The 18,339-nt window shown below is 27.1% G+C and overlaps 2 protein-coding genes and 1 long non-coding RNA gene across 3 annotated transcripts in view; all 3 read right to left on the bottom strand.

Annotated features, from left to right (window-relative positions):
- Positions 1 to 1,377: 1,377 nt before the first annotated feature.
- LOC111613732 (fibronectin type-III domain-containing protein 3a-like) lies at positions 1,378 to 6,433 on the bottom strand. Its single transcript, XM_023355072.1, has 4 exons — positions 6,082 to 6,433; positions 2,644 to 2,738; positions 2,522 to 2,575; positions 1,378 to 2,392 (listed from the first exon to the last, which is right to left on the bottom strand). The coding sequence occupies exons 1-4, from the start codon at positions 6,098 to 6,100 to the stop codon at positions 2,264 to 2,266; spliced, it is 297 nt and encodes a 98-aa protein (XP_023210840.1). The 5' UTR covers positions 6,101 to 6,433; the 3' UTR covers positions 1,378 to 2,263.
- A 1,695-nt stretch (positions 6,434 to 8,128) lies between these two features.
- Positions 8,129 to 18,339, bottom strand: part of LOC111613730 — a 61,265-nt gene continuing 51,054 nt past the window's right edge. Inside the window, exons 4-5 of the mRNA XM_023355071.1 lie at positions 17,231 to 17,236; positions 8,129 to 8,311 (exon numbers count right to left, since the gene is read on the bottom strand). Of these exons, the coding sequence (XP_023210839.1) occupies positions 8,158 to 8,311; positions 17,231 to 17,236 (160 nt within the window). The 3' untranslated portion in view covers positions 8,129 to 8,157. The remainder of the gene's footprint in view (positions 8,312 to 17,230; positions 17,237 to 18,339) is intronic.
- LOC111613731 lies at positions 15,698 to 15,998 on the bottom strand. The gene is made up of 2 exons (XR_002754817.1): positions 15,894 to 15,998; positions 15,698 to 15,783 (listed from the first exon to the last, which is right to left on the bottom strand). It is a non-coding gene; the product is annotated as an uncharacterized LOC111613731 (long non-coding RNA).

Raw genomic sequence — 18,339 nt, 5'->3', positions numbered from 1 at the left:
ATTGTATATAAGTTAAGTCTTTGAAATTTTGTCAAATTCCAAAGGGGAATAGAATTAAGTTAGAATATAGATTGATTTGAGTTTTGTCGGGTTGATTCTTATTGATTTACGTTGAATAAATTGTTATTTGATTTTTACTAAATTTTGTATATAGTTATTACTAGAACTTTATTAGATATTGAATTATTTTTTTTTACTAATTTTGTCATTGTTTAATTCGGTGCATGCTTAAAGTCCAGGCCTGGCACATTAACGCAAATCTGCGTAAAGTACCATTAGGTAACGGCTATTTCCGGCACACAGTCGTGTTGCTAATCGTTGTAAAAATAATATAATACTTTACAGCCTCTCCATGTTGGCTAGTGCAAGGATTGTCTCTCTGTGCCTGCCAGTGCAAGAATAGCCTCTGAGTGGGCAGCAAGTGCAAAGATCACATCTTTCTTTCTGGCTCCTCCTCAATTCTATCATAATACAACAAAATTGCACAATGTCCTATTTATTAAACTATAATAAACTGAATGAATAATTACTATCAATATAATGGCTATTATTTCAAATTTTCTACTTAACAGTTTATAAAATTCAAGTTTTAATATATCATTAAAGTTTTTTGTAATTACATGTGATAAAAAATATAGAAAAAAATTAAGAGAATTATACTATTCTTCAATTATATTTTCCTGTTATTTATTAAAATAAAGATATTAATGGAAAAACCTTCAAAAATAAAAAAAATCTTAAATATCCTATACATATTTACCAATAATATTTAAACTGTAAAGTCAAATTAGTTTTAAATAAATATCTTAGATTGGCAAAGTTGTTTACATAAGTTTACACACACATTCAGTGACAGAAAAAAAAAAAAAAAAGCTAATGTGAGTCACAGAAAAAAAAAAAGCTAATGTAACCGTAATGGCAATTTTCTGTTCAGTATGAATTCCATGTTTCGCACGTAAAATCATAAAAGAAAAGAAAAATGGAATAAAAAGAATAACAAACTTCTTCACCATCTAATGTCAGTCATATTACTAGCAGCACTTCATCTACATTCATTCCAGCACCCACCATTTCAAGCTAAACATGGTTCTCGGTTACCTTTAACTTTTTTCTTTCTGAGCTTCCATGATTTTGAAGCATCAACGCAACTATCAACATGTGTCAATATGGCCATTGGGCAGCTCATGCAATTTCTCATTTTCAGCATAGCAGCAACATCAGTGACATAAACATGTCATCACTTCCAGGGATCTGATTGGTCAACATCTACACCTTACGGCCAGAAAAAATTTTCCACTGAGCACCTCTCGAGTCGATTTTCTAGAAAATTTACACGTCAGAGATGTAAAATTTTTCTGCATTTGGCATTCAGTTTACGTTTTCACTAATGTTTTTCTGTAAGTGTGACTCCAGCCTTACACACAGAAAAGGCATTGAAATTGAACAAAACTATTAGTGCAAATGTAACGACAATGATAAGTGATTGCAGTATCATAGCAAAGGTGTAATATCCTGAGGAATAACAAAATAATTTAAAGAAATCTTTAGTACCTTGCAGGCACCACTGCAAAGCAGATGATGTTGGAGGGGTAATGATAGAATGCATAGCAATTGTCTTATATGCACATTTGCCTCTAAGTCACTTGTCAATGATATAGGAAGAAACAGGATTCTGTAGGAAAACTTTCACCTACCTCTGAATGAAGGACAAAAATGCCATTGCTGTTGTTTGCACTTATCTCATAATCAGAAAATCATCTCTCCTGATGATGTCTGAGAAATCCAGATCTGTCTGCCATTTAGGTGCACCCTCATATATTCACTACTTGTAACACTTCCTCAGTCAACCAGTCAGAATAGTCCAGATGGTAGACAATTCATGAAGACAATCATTCTGCTTTCCTCAAGCAAAGATGTGGCCTTTCTCAAATTCCATCAACTGTGCATAATATCTGACTGCACTGCCTGGCATTTGAAAACCTCCAGACAGAAATTACAACAAAAATTCTAAACATTAAGCCTCTGTAATGCTTTTTCATATAATAATGGGGTAGCAATTTTAAGGCCATCTAATGTCATTATCTAACATACAATCACCTTACAACTGTAATATTTTACATATTAGCTGTATGCCAAGTTTTGCATTAATTCAACAATTCTATCTGGGTGAGTAACTTTTTGTAAATGACTGTATACCACTGGTTATAATTATTAAGAGTCAATTCAGTCATAATTATATTTTTTTCTATAAAATTTTTAAAAATTACCTTTTTCCAATTTCATTAACTGCAGCTAGCCTAAATCTGTAACATGTTGACACTTTCAGCTTTGTTACTTTATAGTTCTTCTGCAAACCATTGAATATTTCAATGAATTCAGAATTTCCCTTTCCCTTCAAAAAAATTATAATACAAATTTATAAATGAGATTGATAAAACGTTTTAAAATATAATATTAAATAATAAAAATATAGATAAAAACTTTCAGTAAATTAAACTTAATTTTATCATAAAAATATTACCTCATCATATTCTAAAATATAATTAACGATCTTTGCACCATTATCTGAAGAAGCCTAAAAAAATTTTTAAATATTAATTAATTATTATAAATAAATAAATAAAAATAAATAAATTTCCATACATTCCACTTTAAAATGATACTGTTTTTGGTCCTTGAAACAAGTTTGGGAGGATGTGGGGCATCTGGTTCACAACATTTCGTCTTGAAAGTAGAACCTAAAAAATTCAAATTTGTTTCAAAATTTAAATCTTATCATTTTAAATGAATGTTTTTATCAATACAGGTTCACAACTGACTTTCTAATTAACAACCAAAAGTCTGGCACCTCTTTAGAAAGAAATTTCTAATTCCTGCAACTACTATACTGGTTTACTGAATGACAACAGTGATATTTATTTGTAGTGTGTATTCACTCAAATTGTCTACATTGCAGCTGGTGATGTCTCTATTCTGTGTAATTTTTTAGTTCATTCAATTTTTTTCAAAATACACAAATTACTCTTTTAATTGATTCTTCATCCACCCTATTCTCCAGACTTGGCCCCATCCAACTTCTACCTGTTCCCAAATTTAAAAATTTGGCTCAGTGGGAAGAAATTCTCATTGAATAAGGATGCCATTGCTGTCATCAATGCATATTTTTTAACCTTGACAAAAAGTACTTTTTTGATGGGATTAAAAAATTGGAAACTCACTGGACAAAGTGTCTAGCCATATTTTTCAACATAATCTCAATGGAGATTTTTGGAAAAAAATCTTTCTTTAACTTGCTTTTTTACCATACTTATCAAAAGATCCTCATAATTTGTAGTACTGCTATCAGAACAGTAGCTATGGGAGCTATGAATTTAACCCTGCATTTAACCCTATTTATGACTTCTAAAAACAAAAAAGCATGTGTTAATGGTATTGTACTGTACATAAATAACAGTTGGCATTTAATGTAGAGATGTGAATATTATATACATGGGTCATTTGATAATTTGGCAAATTTTTATGAGATGGCACCACAATTCATTTGGTGGCATCACAGCTTAAAACTGTCCTTTTTTCAAACTAGCTCAGGACAAATTTCAGCCAGAAGTAATGCATTTTCACATTTTACAGACATTTGAAACAAACATTGTAGTAGTTTTCACAAAAAAAAGGAAAAAATGAATTCTGTGCAGTGATAAAACATTTTTATTTAAAGAAGGGGCCAGCTGCCAAGATCAAAACAGAGTTGCATGAAGCTCATAGGGACTCTTCACCAGCACTGAAGACTATTTATTTCTGGAAAAATGAGTTTTAAACATGGTTGAACAGCACTGAAGATGAAGTGCACTCTGGTTGTTCACAGTTGAGGCAACCATGACAGAAATCATTGAAAAAGTCCATGGTATCATTATGGAAGAATACCAAGTAAAAGTGCATGAGATTGTCGAGACTGTAGGTATCTCAACTGACCAAGTGCACAACATCCTGCATGAAAAATTACAGATGAAAAAGTTGTGTGCACGAATGGTGTTGCAATTGTTGACTGTTGACCAAAAACCATGCAAAAGGACATTTCAACTCAATGTTTGGTGATGTTTGACCAAAATCCACAGAAATGACTATGGATGAAACATGGATTCATCAATATACACCTGAGTCAAAGCAACAGTCAAAACAGTGGACAATGAAATAGTGGAAATGCACCAAAGAAGGTGAAGACTATTTTGTCAGCTGGAAAGGTGAAAGCCAGGTTTTTTGGGATTCCCAACGAATCATCCTGGTCAACTACTTGAAGGGGATAACAATAACAGGAGCCTATTATGCAACATTATTAGAGCATGTAAAAGAAGAGCTGAAACAAAAATGGCCAAGATGGGCACACAAAAAATGCTCTTTCATCAAGACAATGCACCATCCCACAATTTGATAGTTGCAATGGAAAAATACACAAATTACTCTTTTAATTGATTCTTCATCCACCCTATTCTCCAGACTTGGCCCCATCCAACTTCTACCTGTTCCCAAATTTAAAAATTTGGCTCAGTGGGAAGAAATTCTCATTGAATAAGGATGCCATTGCTGTCATCAATGCATATTTTTTAACCTTGACAAAAAGTACTTTTTTGATGGGATTAAAAAATTGGAAACTCACTGGACAAAGTGTCTAGCCATATTTTTCAACATAATCTCAATGGAGATTTTTGGAAAAAAATCTTTCTTTAACTTGCTTTTTTACCATACTTATCAAAAGATCCTCATAATTTGTAGTACTGCTATCAGAACAGTAGCTATGGGAGCTATGAAGTAATTAAGCCATCTTAGTTTGTAGTCCCATTACATACTTTCTCTTTCATCATGTAAACTTAGGCTACTGTTACTTTTTTAAACACTTGGACTATAGTTAGTAGGCCTAGTGCAGACTGTAAAAGAAAGAAGTACCTGTCAAAAATAGACAATAAACATTCTGAAGCCTGATGCACTGATACTAAAGCAATTCAGGCCACTATTTTTCTATTATTAATAATTAGAAATTAAGTAATTTGGTATTACCTCATACCAAATTACTTAATTTCTGATTATTAATAATAGCCTGATTAATTACAGCAATTGTTTGGTTTAATATCTGTCATAATTTTTTCAGCTAGCCCCTCTAGCCTCTCAAATGATTTACTTCTGACTACAGGACTGATTGTTGTTATTATATGACCTCAGTTGATTCTGTAAAACTTTCAAATCAATTTATACCAGAAAATCAGTGGCTGACCTGTATTTTATTAATAATCATATAATTCATTCTTATCATAATTAATAAAAATAATTATCCAAGAAATTTTAAAAATATAAAAGTTTTAATTTTATAACAAAATATATTAACATTAATGATCATAAAATCCCAAACATTATTAACTTTAGAACACATTATTAAATTACTTCAGATTTTTCATAATGTATTCTTTGTAAAAGCTAATATAACTATCTTAAAATAATATGATTAAAACTGTATAACCAGTTTTTCTAATTTAAATTGAATTCCCTTTTATAATTAAAGATTCTGTAATTTTTTCTTCTAATGTGTCTCCTTACATGTAACTTTTCTTCCAGATATATTATAATGCAGTTATCAAATAACATGTAATAGATACTATATATACACACACACACACACACAAAATTAAAAAGATCAAGTAGAAAAAAAAAGGTTGAAATGACCACAAATAAATAGTTCATAGGTTGCATAATGGTCAAGTTAACCACAGATAAAATAAATGACATACAATTCATAAACAACAGTGAACAAAACTAATAAAATACACACATTGTTTATTTCAAATAGGAACAGTTAGACAGCCATTATGGGTGCAAGGAAGATATGCAACAGAAATAAAATTGTAGTCATTTTGACCATCATGCAATATCACAAAAATTAACAATTCTTAAATATACAGCCTTTTGAGTTTGTTCATCTATTATTTCTTATTAATAGTAATAATTTTGATCAAAAATAAAGTGTAGTGTATAACATTTTGGACACCCTTGAACATCTATAATACTCATCTATAATACTATTAAAATAATACTCACACATTGAAGATTTTCCCATTGTTCCCTCCAATACAGCTCGAACACTACAAACATTAACCACATGTTAAAATATCTCAGTCATTAAAAAATATTTAAAATAGAAAGATATTTTCTTAAAAGATAAATAAAAAGATATCTTGTTTATACTGTATAATTTTATACCCAGTTGTATGTATGCATGTATAGTGATAGACATAATAGTATACAGTGGTAGTAATGGGGGAAAGATTTTTCTTTGTAACTTTTAAATTGATAGATTGTTATATATATTATTCATTTGAAAACTTACAAAAAAACACAAAATGAACTGGTTCAGGTTCATCTATTCCATCTTTAAATACAAAAATAATTTAACTTAAAATTCAAGAAAATGTCATGACCAAAGTCATGAGACATAAGAAAAAATTTATTAAGAGCAAAAACAACTAATAGTTCCAAAACAAATATGTTACNTCTAAATAATTATTATTTTCTCTGCAATTACAGAATCAATTACTTATGTATTAAAAATACATAAATGTATAAATTCATATGTCATTTACAAAATGCAAATAACTACACCTAACCATAAATTATCTTTTAGTTTTTGTTAATGCAAAATGACTTGCTATATTATTAGGCTATAATAAAACTAATAATCAGGTATAAAGTAATCAGACTGGAGGTGGATGGTTAGGCCTTTATCTCATGATAATTTTAATAATTATGGATTATTTATATATTAATTTTTGTTACTGAGTAAAAACTTAAAAATTCTAAGAACATATTACACACGTCAAGATATGTTTCTAGCTTACAGAATGTCCAATCTACAAGTTAGTACCAACCATATTCAACCAAAGTATGACTGCTACTGGAAATTATACTTTAATAGAATATTAAATGATACTAATAAACTTTGATACTGATGCAATAATAACATCTATTTCAAAACTAGCAATCTATCAAATTTTTATCAAAACTATCTTAAAATATAAAATCTGTATCACATTAATAAGACAAAATATTACCATAAGTAATTAATTACAAATTCTAAAAAACACTATTACATACAGTAATAAATTATAATTATATAGTGAGGCTTAATTATATTCCTGCAATTAGTTATCAAAACATTTAATTTTAATTTAATCCATTAAAGGAAAAAAATTATCACTGAATTCATATTTGCAACAAAATACTATCCTTAATGTATAAATTTAGAATATAAATATTCTTATTTTAGTTCTTTACTTAATTTACTATTCGTGTTAATTTTGTTATTCATACAAATATATATATTTTTTATTATTTTATTGCAGTAATATTAATTAGGCCTTATATGCTAATTCTTTTTAAATAATATAAACAAAGTAAAAAACTAAAACAAAAATTAAAGCTAAATGACTGCCAGATTATATCAGGTTATATTACTATTATTATTATTATTATTATTAATTAAATGCTAATTAATTTGGCACTAGAGACAGGCATTAGGCACCATCTCTTGCCAAATTACTTAGCATTTAATTAATAACAATAGTAATAATATAGCCCAATATAATCTGGTAACCATTTGGCTTTAATATATAACTATCAGGCTTGGATATTTATATTTTGAAAATAAATTTTTTTTAAACTTTTAAAAACGTTTTCAGAACAATTAAGATATTTCAGAAAAAAATTTTTGATAATCACAGTATTTGGACAAACATTACAAAAATAATGTTTAATAAAAAAATAGTTGATTTATTTATAAATTTAATTTATAAACCATACCTGCATCAGCTAGATATTGCTTGGATATCTTATTTTGTTTTTGTGTGGTCTTCCCTGTTTATTTTTTAGTATATATAGCATCAATTAATTGATTTTTTTATATTTAAAATGTAAATAAAAATTTTGTTTATTAAAACAAAATTTATTTAATATAATTTTGTTTGATTTAATTAATATATTTTTATTTAATTTTAATAAAAATATATAATAAATTGTACTTAAAACTAAAATGAAATATTTTGTATTATAAAATGTTTTGAAGATAATTTATAATAAGAAATGTGATTTCAAAATGAATTTCAAATAACAATTTTAAAATTATTCACCTCTTTTTGGTGAAGCAGTAGGAGAATGATGAGTGGACAGATCTGAGCTACTTTCTTTTTGTCTTGACTCTAATTTTTTCCTCAACTTATGGAACTGCCGTTGAGACCTTTCATCTTTATGATGCAAATGTGAACTAGATGGAGATTTATCAGTCATTTATTGTTGCAGTCATTTTTTGCTGCTGTACAAGGTTGTGTGTAGATAATTGAGTTGTTTACTACTAAAGCTTTTATCTGTGAGTCATTTATTGTTATCAGAATCAGCAAGTCCCAAAACATACCAGCAGAAGTACACTTATAAAATTTTGATTATTGTAACTGCAGTTTCAGTTATAGTTGTTGTTTTCAGATAAACAGATATTTTTAAGCTGTCTTTTTGCAATATCAGCCTCAATGCGATAATGTGCAACTGATAAGAAATTCATGTTATCAGTTATCCTTAACCAGCACTTTAAATATTAAACATTGTTTTTGCTTGTAGTACAGTAGTTTAAATTGCTGACAAAATCTGCTGCTTCAATTATATGCTAGATGAATTAATAGTAACGAATAATGACAATTATAATTAATAAATATTCAACTTGTACATTTTTTAAATTATTTTAACATCTCTTAACTATAAGAGTCAATACAACTAAAATTTCCACTAATTATAGTCTTATTTACATACCTTGCTTATTAGAAATTTTTTAATGTTACCACTATAGATTAATTCCGAAGTGATTACAATAAGCAAATTCTACAATATCATATTGAAATAAATTTAGGAAAAAGAAACACAGAAAAAAAACCTAAATTAATCAAATACTTTGATATTGTTTCTCTAAATAATTATTATTTTCTCTGCAATTACAGAATCAATTACTTATGTATTAAAAATACATAAATGTATAAATTCATATGTCATTTACAAAATGCAAATAACTACACCTAACCATAAATTATCTTTTAGTTTTTGTTAATGCAAAATGACTTGCTATATTATTAGGCTATAATAAAACTAATAATCAGGTATAAAGTAATCAGACTGGAGGTGGATGGTTAGGCCTTTATCTCATGATAATTTTAATAATTATGGATTATTTATATATTAATTTTTGTTACTGAGTAAAAACTTAAAAATTCTAAGAACATATTACACACGTCAAGATATGTTTCTAGCTTACAGAATGTCCAATCTACAAGTTAGTACCAACCATATTCAACCAAAGTATGACTGCTACTGGAAATTATACTTTAATAGAATATTAAATGATACTAATAAACTTTGATACTGATGCAATAATAACATCTATTTCAAAACTAGCAATCTATCAAATTTTTATCAAAACTATCTTAAAATATAAAATCTGTATCACATTAATAAGACAAAATATTACCATAAGTAATTAATTACAAATTCTAAAAAACACTATTACATACAGTAATAAATTATAATTATATAGTGAGGCTTAATTATATTCCTGCAATTAGTTATCAAAACATTTAATTTTAATTTAATCCATTAAAGGAAAAAAATTATCACTGAATTCATATTTGCAACAAAATACTATCCTTAATGTATAAATTTAGAATATAAATATTCTTATTTTAGTTCTTTACTTAATTTACTATTCGTGTTAATTTTGTTATTCATACAAATATATATATTTTTTATTATTTTATTGCAGTAATATTAATTAGGCCTTATATGCTAATTCTTTTTAAATAATATAAACAAAGTAAAAAACTAAAACAAAAATTAAAGCTAAATGACTGCCAGATTATATCAGGTTATATTACTATTATTATTATTATTATTATTAATTAAATGCTAATTAATTTGGCACTAGAGACAGGCATTAGGCACCATCTCTTACCAAATTACTTAGCATTTAATTAATAACAATAGTAATAATATAGCCCAATATAATCTGGTAACCATTTGGCTTTAATATATAACTATCAGGCTTGGATATTTATATTTTGAAAATAAATTTTTTTTAAACTTTTAAAAACGTTTTCAGAACAATTAAGATATTTCAGAAAAAAATTTTTGATAATCACAGTATTTGGACAAACATTACAAAAATAATGTTTAATAAAAAATAGTTGATTTATTTATAAATTTAATTTATAAACCATACCTNGAATCGAAAGTATCGTGAGCGCGTATTATGATGTATGCACAGGCATACATGGATTAGAGCGATAGAGGTAAGAGAAAGGGAAGAGCAAAGACGAGCGCTTAAAAAGAAGGATAGGCAGGGTCAGACCCTCAGATGTGCAACGATTCTCCAACGATAGACGTGTACGTGTGCTGATCTTTGTAATTATAAATTGTGAATACATGTGACTAATATTATTTTCTTTTTTATTTTGTGCATGTTTCAAGTTATAAATAAATATAAACAAACAACACTAACTCGATAACATTAAATCTAAGTACCAAAATGATTAATTTACTGTGTTTTTGTTATTTATTACTCCTGTTTTTAGGTATTCGGCCGAATAGTGTTTAAATATTCGGTATTCAGCCGAATAGTGAAAAATAGGCAGAATACCGAATAGTAACTGAATATTCATTACATCACTAGTTGTTGTTTCTTTTTAATTTTGAACAGGTCTCTTATCATACTATTTTAATACAGATTTGCACATTCATTTATCTTCATCTATTTCCAATATGATTGTAATTGTTTCAGATCATGTTTATAAGTAAATCATGAAAAGCTTGAATCTATCCTTATTTTTCTTATTTATAACTTTCATATTTATTGCATATCATCCACCTCAAGTTTACCATATGAAATATGTCAAATGTGTCTTTCATGTTACATATTTATACTACAAATATGACAGTCAAATTATTTTTGACACATGTACTTTAGCCTATTCTTTTATATAAGCTACAGAAAAAAGTTATTACTAGAGAAAAAAAATTACTTAATAGTTCCAATTCATTCCTATGCACTAAATTTCAATTTAATACATCATTTTTTTGTGAAATCAAATTAAAACCATAATATCCTATTGGAATCTTTTCAGATGATATGTTCTAAAATTCAAATTAATACAAGTAAATTATACTTTAAACAAAATGAAACTGATGCAAGCCAGATGCACCATGACAGTCAAATATCTATATTGAAATAGATATTTACTGTATTTCTATAATCAAATATACAAATTATAATAATTTAAAGAATTAATGATAAAGAGAGAAATAATTACTCATTACTTCCATAGCTGGAATAGCCGCAAATTAACATAAAATACCAAACACACTCTTCCAGCAAAATAATGTTTAATTGGAACAGCAGCAACAACAGGCATTTCTGGATACATATGATTATAAGCTGGCTACATTTAACATATTGATGAATAGAATTTTTACCCACTGCTTCAATGCTAACTACTATAATAGAATTGGAGTCATTAACAACATAGCAGTAATACTTATTCCTACATTGGCTCAGAACATTCAGCTTCATAACTCTACATACCCAAAAACCAAGAAAAATGAAGTAAAGCTGCAAACATTTGAACACAGACATCTTATAGTTGACTTTGACCTGAGGCTGCATGCTACAAACACAGATAGCAAAATATGTTAATGTAAGGATAACATATGACATAGTCCATCTATCTTCCATATTTTATCCTATGTTAAAGATAAGATTAATGAGAATAGAGCACCTGGGGTATACTCAGTTCCCATATATGATAACAGATTTAGGAGGCATCTTAAATCTGTTATCATTGATGTATAAAATTAAAGAGCACCAACATGATGTCTCTAATAATAAACTTGTAACAACAATGGCCCAATATGAGATTAAGCCCAGGGGATGTCAATTATCTGGGATAATTATATCTTTTGTAAAACTGATAAGAAAAGTCTTCAACATTCAAAACTACAAACTCTGGAAGCATGGATGATATTCTATATAGCAATCAATGGATATTGCAATAATAGTAAAGAGTGCAAGACAATCAACCAGATTGCAGTCATTGGTCAATAACCACTAAACGAAAGATAACATACAGTATCAGAGTGAGGATTATACAGATATATAATAAATATATATATATATATATATATATTACAGTATATGTCTCATGTAAAATCATGTTTATCTTCTGTTATAAATTTTAGAAGTTTAATTTTAATGTATAATAAAAAATATTCTATTTAAATAAGTACATTTTCTGATATACTTGTTAACTATTCAAATGTGATGACATCAATGGAACATACTTCTAAAAACTTTATAAATTCAGAATCTTGGCTAATATTGGTTCAGTAATGACTGATGCCTATAGCAGGCCTCTGAGAGGCCAAAAATGTTTGTTGTTGCTTCAATTAATTATTATTTTGCTGCAAAAATGTGTATGGTGTTTCATGTTAATTAACTTAATATATCTTAGTTTGATTTACTTTAAGTATAATATTTTATTTTATTTAACAGAACAATATATTAACAAAATAAATAAATAGATAATAAAAAATAAATATAACAGAAAATATATTTTTTAAATTTATGCAATACAGTAGAAAAAACTAATGCATGCTTGTAAGATGTGAAATTTAAAATGGTTGCTGAACAAAAAATATATAAGAGAACAAGTAATTAGGAAAGTTTAAAGAAATATTAGTTTATTCCATAAATTATATATTAAAGGAAACTCAACAAATTTATTTTACCTGTTTAATTAGCTTTTACCAAATTTTTTTTATTTTGTTTTGGTTGTTGTTAGTGTTGTAATGAATAGTATATTCGGCCTCAGGCCGAATACCAAATATTCGGCCAGGAGCGTGGCCGAATAGCCGAATATTTGGCCAAACTATTCGGCTTGATTAACGCACGTACAAAAATTGCCGCGCAAACCACATTATGGCAAGGATCCTGCTCTCTATTGGCCCGCTGTCACTATGCTTCGCCAATCGTGTTAATTCTTGGCAGTTGTAGCCGACAGACAAGAGTGTCATGGAAGTATGTGATAAATGATGATATCAAAGGACCGCGAAGTGAAAATGTGAAAATAAATATGAAATTGAGTTGATAACATAATCGAACAAGTCGAGGCAGCTTATTGGCACGAAATTCGCGCCCGTCAATGCCAAACAATTGTTGTCATAGACTTCGGAAAGCTAAATGCTTGTAATGAAAGTCACTTAGCGTGCACGGACGAAAGCCTGGGGCCATTTGGGCTATCAAGCTGTCTTGAATCTGTGAAATCATAACTGTGACTTATATCGACATCCTGTGTCTTTTCTCCGTTATCATCAGGCTGAGTCATGTGATTGTAAAATGGGAACTCTATGACGAAAAAGTGACAAATCGAANTATCTAATTTTTTGAATGCTGGTTAAGTTTATATTTTTATTTTTTTTGATTTAATTTACATAAATTATCAATTATAAACAAGTAAGAACACTCCCCTCCTTCCAAATTACCATAAAATATGCATTTTGGACTTATTTTTGATGTCAAATTTGCCCTCTTCAGTTTTTCCAATATTGGAGTTAAAGATTCTCTTTAAAATATGATCAATTAAAACAATGTTTCACAAAAAATTATTCATAAGTGAAGATATAATGAGCAAATCTTATTTCTTTCTCTTTTCAAGTACTGACTTGCCAATAATTCTTTTTTAGAACACTCCTAAAAACTAATTACTTTTAAGTTAATTTAGTCTTCTCTCCCTAGACAGACCTTCCCATTTCTACCATTTTTTCTAGATATTTGGGGAAATTATTTGAATAAAATTCTGTCAAGTATTTTGTTAACAAATACTAGATTATGTCTATATTCATACTTGATGTTGGTTACTAGTACTATTATATTTTATTAATTTAATCATTCTTTAATTTTTCTTTTATATGGACCTATTTCATTTTTCATAATTTTAATATTTTCTTTATCTACTGTATAGTGAAGCTAAAATGGAAAATTATCTTTATATTTTAAGTCAGTTTGATGTTCTTTTACCAATTTCTTTACTCCAATTTCCTGTCATCAAGTTATAGTAGAAACTTGATTACCTGAAATGATTAAAAAAAACTAGAATTCATAGCATTGTGTATACTACAGTGATACACAGAAACAAAACTCTCAGGCAACTAGAAATCATTCCATCATCTGCTGATTGTAGCACTGCAAAACTAGGTCACATACATAACATTGAGTTAGATTTTGAGCAAATTAGTTTCAAATACAATAATTGTATTATATATTATTATTAAGAGACTTTAAACACATAGTTCTTTAATACCCAAAACACAAACCAGTTTCTGTATTTTCCAAAATTTTGTTTGTTTCTCCTAAACACCCTTTGTCCTACCAACTTCTGATAATAAAGTTTCCACTATAAGTTTATTTTCAGCTTCATACGTTTGTGCCCAGTTATGTGAAAACTGCAGAATCAAGAACTGTTAATAAGAAGAAAAATAAATTATTTACTTCAATTACTTTTAAGAACATTATCTCAAGAGAAATTTGATGATATGTATCCTGTATATACAAATTTTATCAATATAACAGTTTAACAATTTCCTTTGTTACATCCATGTGTCACAACTATGATGCAATCATAGTATAGTCAAGTGATCAAGTCATGTTTGGGTCATGTGCAACTGTTCCAACTTTAAAGACTTAACTATTGAGCATTAATTTGACATAAATGTCAATCATTCAAGGAATTTTTTGTCTTAATATTAAAAACATATTCAATGTAATTCAAATTTTCTTTTTCTTACAATTAACACTCCATCCATAGTCGTAACCAACTATGGATGGAGTGTTAATTGTAAGAAAAAGGTAACCATGCCTTGGTTACGAGAATTGTCTCTTAACCATGCCTTGATTATGAGAATTAACTGAGTTGTTGCTGCTTTCATTTAAACATTTGAACACTAATTTTTATTACTTAATGATTTTACATTTTGTTTTAATTTTGCTTTCTAATTTCTTTTTTGAACATAACATTAAAAATAAATTGCATAATAAGCCACAGTATAGCTTCAACTGAATAATAAAGATTAAAAACCATTAACATTATTGTAAGCAGTATGGAGTTACTGATAACATGTATTGGCAATACTTAATACTATGTTACTAATATTTTCATATGATTTAATAATGTTGATGAATATTTATAATGCCATCTTTATAACTTAACTGTTGTATCAAAATTGTTATTTTTATATATAAATCTTATTATAAAATTAATAATATTTAGAAACACACAAATTCTCAAATCTTATTAATGTTTAGGGATATGGATTTGGTTTCAAAATATGTTATACTTGGTTATAATATTAACTACTCAGTCATTTGTTCGTTTATTACTTAAATATAAAAAAACTATCTGATATAAATTACTGATTCATTATCATCAATTCCACTTCTGCTTGTCTCCTCATTGAAAATGTTTATTTGATTAACTTTTAATATATAATTTACCTTTTTCCAATGCTTTTGTAAGTATCTTCTTTTCCTTTATCAGAGAGTAATATTTCATACATAATGGCTTCTTTATTGATGTTCTCATTAAGTTTCCCATCATCTTTTTCTGAAGACTGCTCTATTGGTTTCCAAGAAATTAATGCAGTTCTAGCTGATACTTCAGTCACCTAAAAAGTATTAAAAACTCAAATATATTTCATATAAATTCATTTTATTTAGAAATTAAGATTTTTTCCTCTTTCATTCCCTAAACTTTCATGAATATGAAGTCACTTACTGAAGGTGCTGCTACATTAGATAAAAATTCTTCAAGCATTTTTGTATCATCTGTTTTATCTGAAATACACAAAATTTCTTTTTCAAAATTAATTAACAGAAAACAACAATAATACATTTGTATTTAATTATACATAGAAATTTGAATATAAAAAATGCTATATTTGTCCAAGTACTGTTCATTGAAATTAACTGGAAAACCCAAAATCATTTGAAATTTAATTTATAACAAGAAATAAAAATATTTATTCACTTTTTTCAATGGTAATGCCAAAAACTTTATTATTTTCTATAATTTTTTTACAAAGTCATATTTTAATTATTTAATGATTTTGTTAATTTGGCATTCCAGTAACACATCATCATCTGATATCTTCAATTATTATCTAATTTATAATTTTTCAGACTTTTCCCATACAGAAGAATCCACTTATTGTAATCACAAATATTATCAGTCATTTATTGTTGCAGTCATTTTTTGCTGCTGTACAAGGTTGTGTGTAGATAATTGAGTTGTTTACTACTAAAGCTTTTATCTGTGAGTCATTTATTGTTATCAGAATCAGCAAGTCCCAAAACATACCAGCAGAAGTACACTTATAAAATTTTGATTATTGTAACTGCAGTTTCAGTTATAGTTGTTGTTTTCAGATAAACAGATATTTTTAAGCTGTCTTTTTGCAATATCAGCCTCAATGCGATAATGTGCAACTGATAAGAAATTCATGTTATCAGTTATCCTTAACCAGCACTTTAAATATTAAACATTGTTTTTGCTTGTAGTACAGTAGTTTAAATTGCTGACAAAATCTGCTGCTTCAATTATATGCTAGATGAATTAATAGTAACGAATAATGACAATTATAATTAATAAATATTCAACTTGTACATTTTTTAAATTATTTTAACATCTCTTAACTATAAGAGTCAATACAACTAAAATTTCCACTAATTATAGTCTTATTTACATACCTTGCTTATTAGAAATTTTTTAATGTTACCACTATAGATTAATTCCGAAGTGATTACAATAAGCAAATTCTACAATATCATATTGAAATAAATTTAGGAAAAAGAAACACAGAAAAAAAACCTAAATTAATCAAATACTTTGATATTGTTTCTCTAAATAATTATTATTTTCTCTGCAATTACAGAATCAATTACTTATGTATTAAAAATACATAAATGTATAAATTCATATGTCATTTACAAAATGCAAATAACTACACCTAACCATAAATTATCTTTTAGTTTTTGTTAATGCAAAATGACTTGCTATATTATTAGGCTATAATAAAACTAATAATCAGGTATAAAGTAATCAGACTGGAGGTGGATGGTTAGGCCTTTATCTCATGATAATTTTAATAATTATGGATTATTTATATATTAATTTTTGTTACTGAGTAAAAACTTAAAAATTCTAAGAACATATTACACACGTCAAGATATGTTTCTAGCTTACAGAATGTCCAATCTACAAGTTAGTACCAACCATATTCAACCAAAGTATGACTGCTACTGGAAATTATACTTTAATAGAATATTAAATGATACTAATAAACTTTGATACTGATGCAATAATAACATCTATTTCAAAACTAGCAATCTATCAAATTTTTATCAAAACTATCTTAAAATATAAAATCTGTATCACATTAATAAGACAAAATATTACCATAAGTAATTAATTACAAATTCTAAAAAACACTATTACATACAGTAATAAATTATAATTATATAGTGAGGCTTAATTATATTCCTGCAATTAGTTATCAAAACATTTAATTTTAATTTAATCCATTAAAGGAAAAAAATTATCACTGAATTCATATTTGCAACAAAATACTATCCTTAATGTATAAATTTAGAATATAAATATTCTTATTTTAGTTCTTTACTTAATTTACTATTCGTGTTAATTTTGTTATTCATACAAATATATATATTTTTTATTATTTTATTGCAGTAATATTAATTAGGCCTTATATGCTAATTCTTTTTAAATAATATAAACAAAGTAAAAAACTAAAACAAAAATTAAAGCTAAATGACTGCCAGATTATATCAGGTTATATTACTATTATTATTATTATTATTATTAATTAAATGCTAATTAATTTGGCACTAGAGACAGGCATTAGGCACCATCTCTTACCAAATTACTTAGCATTTAATTAATAACAATAGTAATAATATAGCCCAATATAATCTGGTAACCATTTGGCTTTAATATATAACTATCAGGCTTGGATATTTATATTTTGAAAATAAATTTTTTTTAAACTTTTAAAAACGTTTTCAGAACAATTAAGATATTTCAGAAAAAAATTTTTGATAATCACAGTATTTGGACAAACATTACAAAAATAATGTTTAATAAAAAATAGTTGATTTATTTATAAATTTAATTTATAAACCATACCTGCATCATTTACTGTACA

The sequence above is a fragment of the Centruroides sculpturatus genome, unplaced genomic scaffold (genome assembly GCF_000671375.1).
Source record: "Centruroides sculpturatus isolate CEXI.00-Female unplaced genomic scaffold, Cexi_2.0 scaffold1817, whole genome shotgun sequence".
Classification (NCBI taxonomy): domain Eukaryota; kingdom Metazoa; phylum Arthropoda; class Arachnida; order Scorpiones; family Buthidae; genus Centruroides; species Centruroides sculpturatus.
Note: the sequence above shows the minus strand (reverse complement) of the source record. Positions and strands in the feature narration are given on the sequence as shown.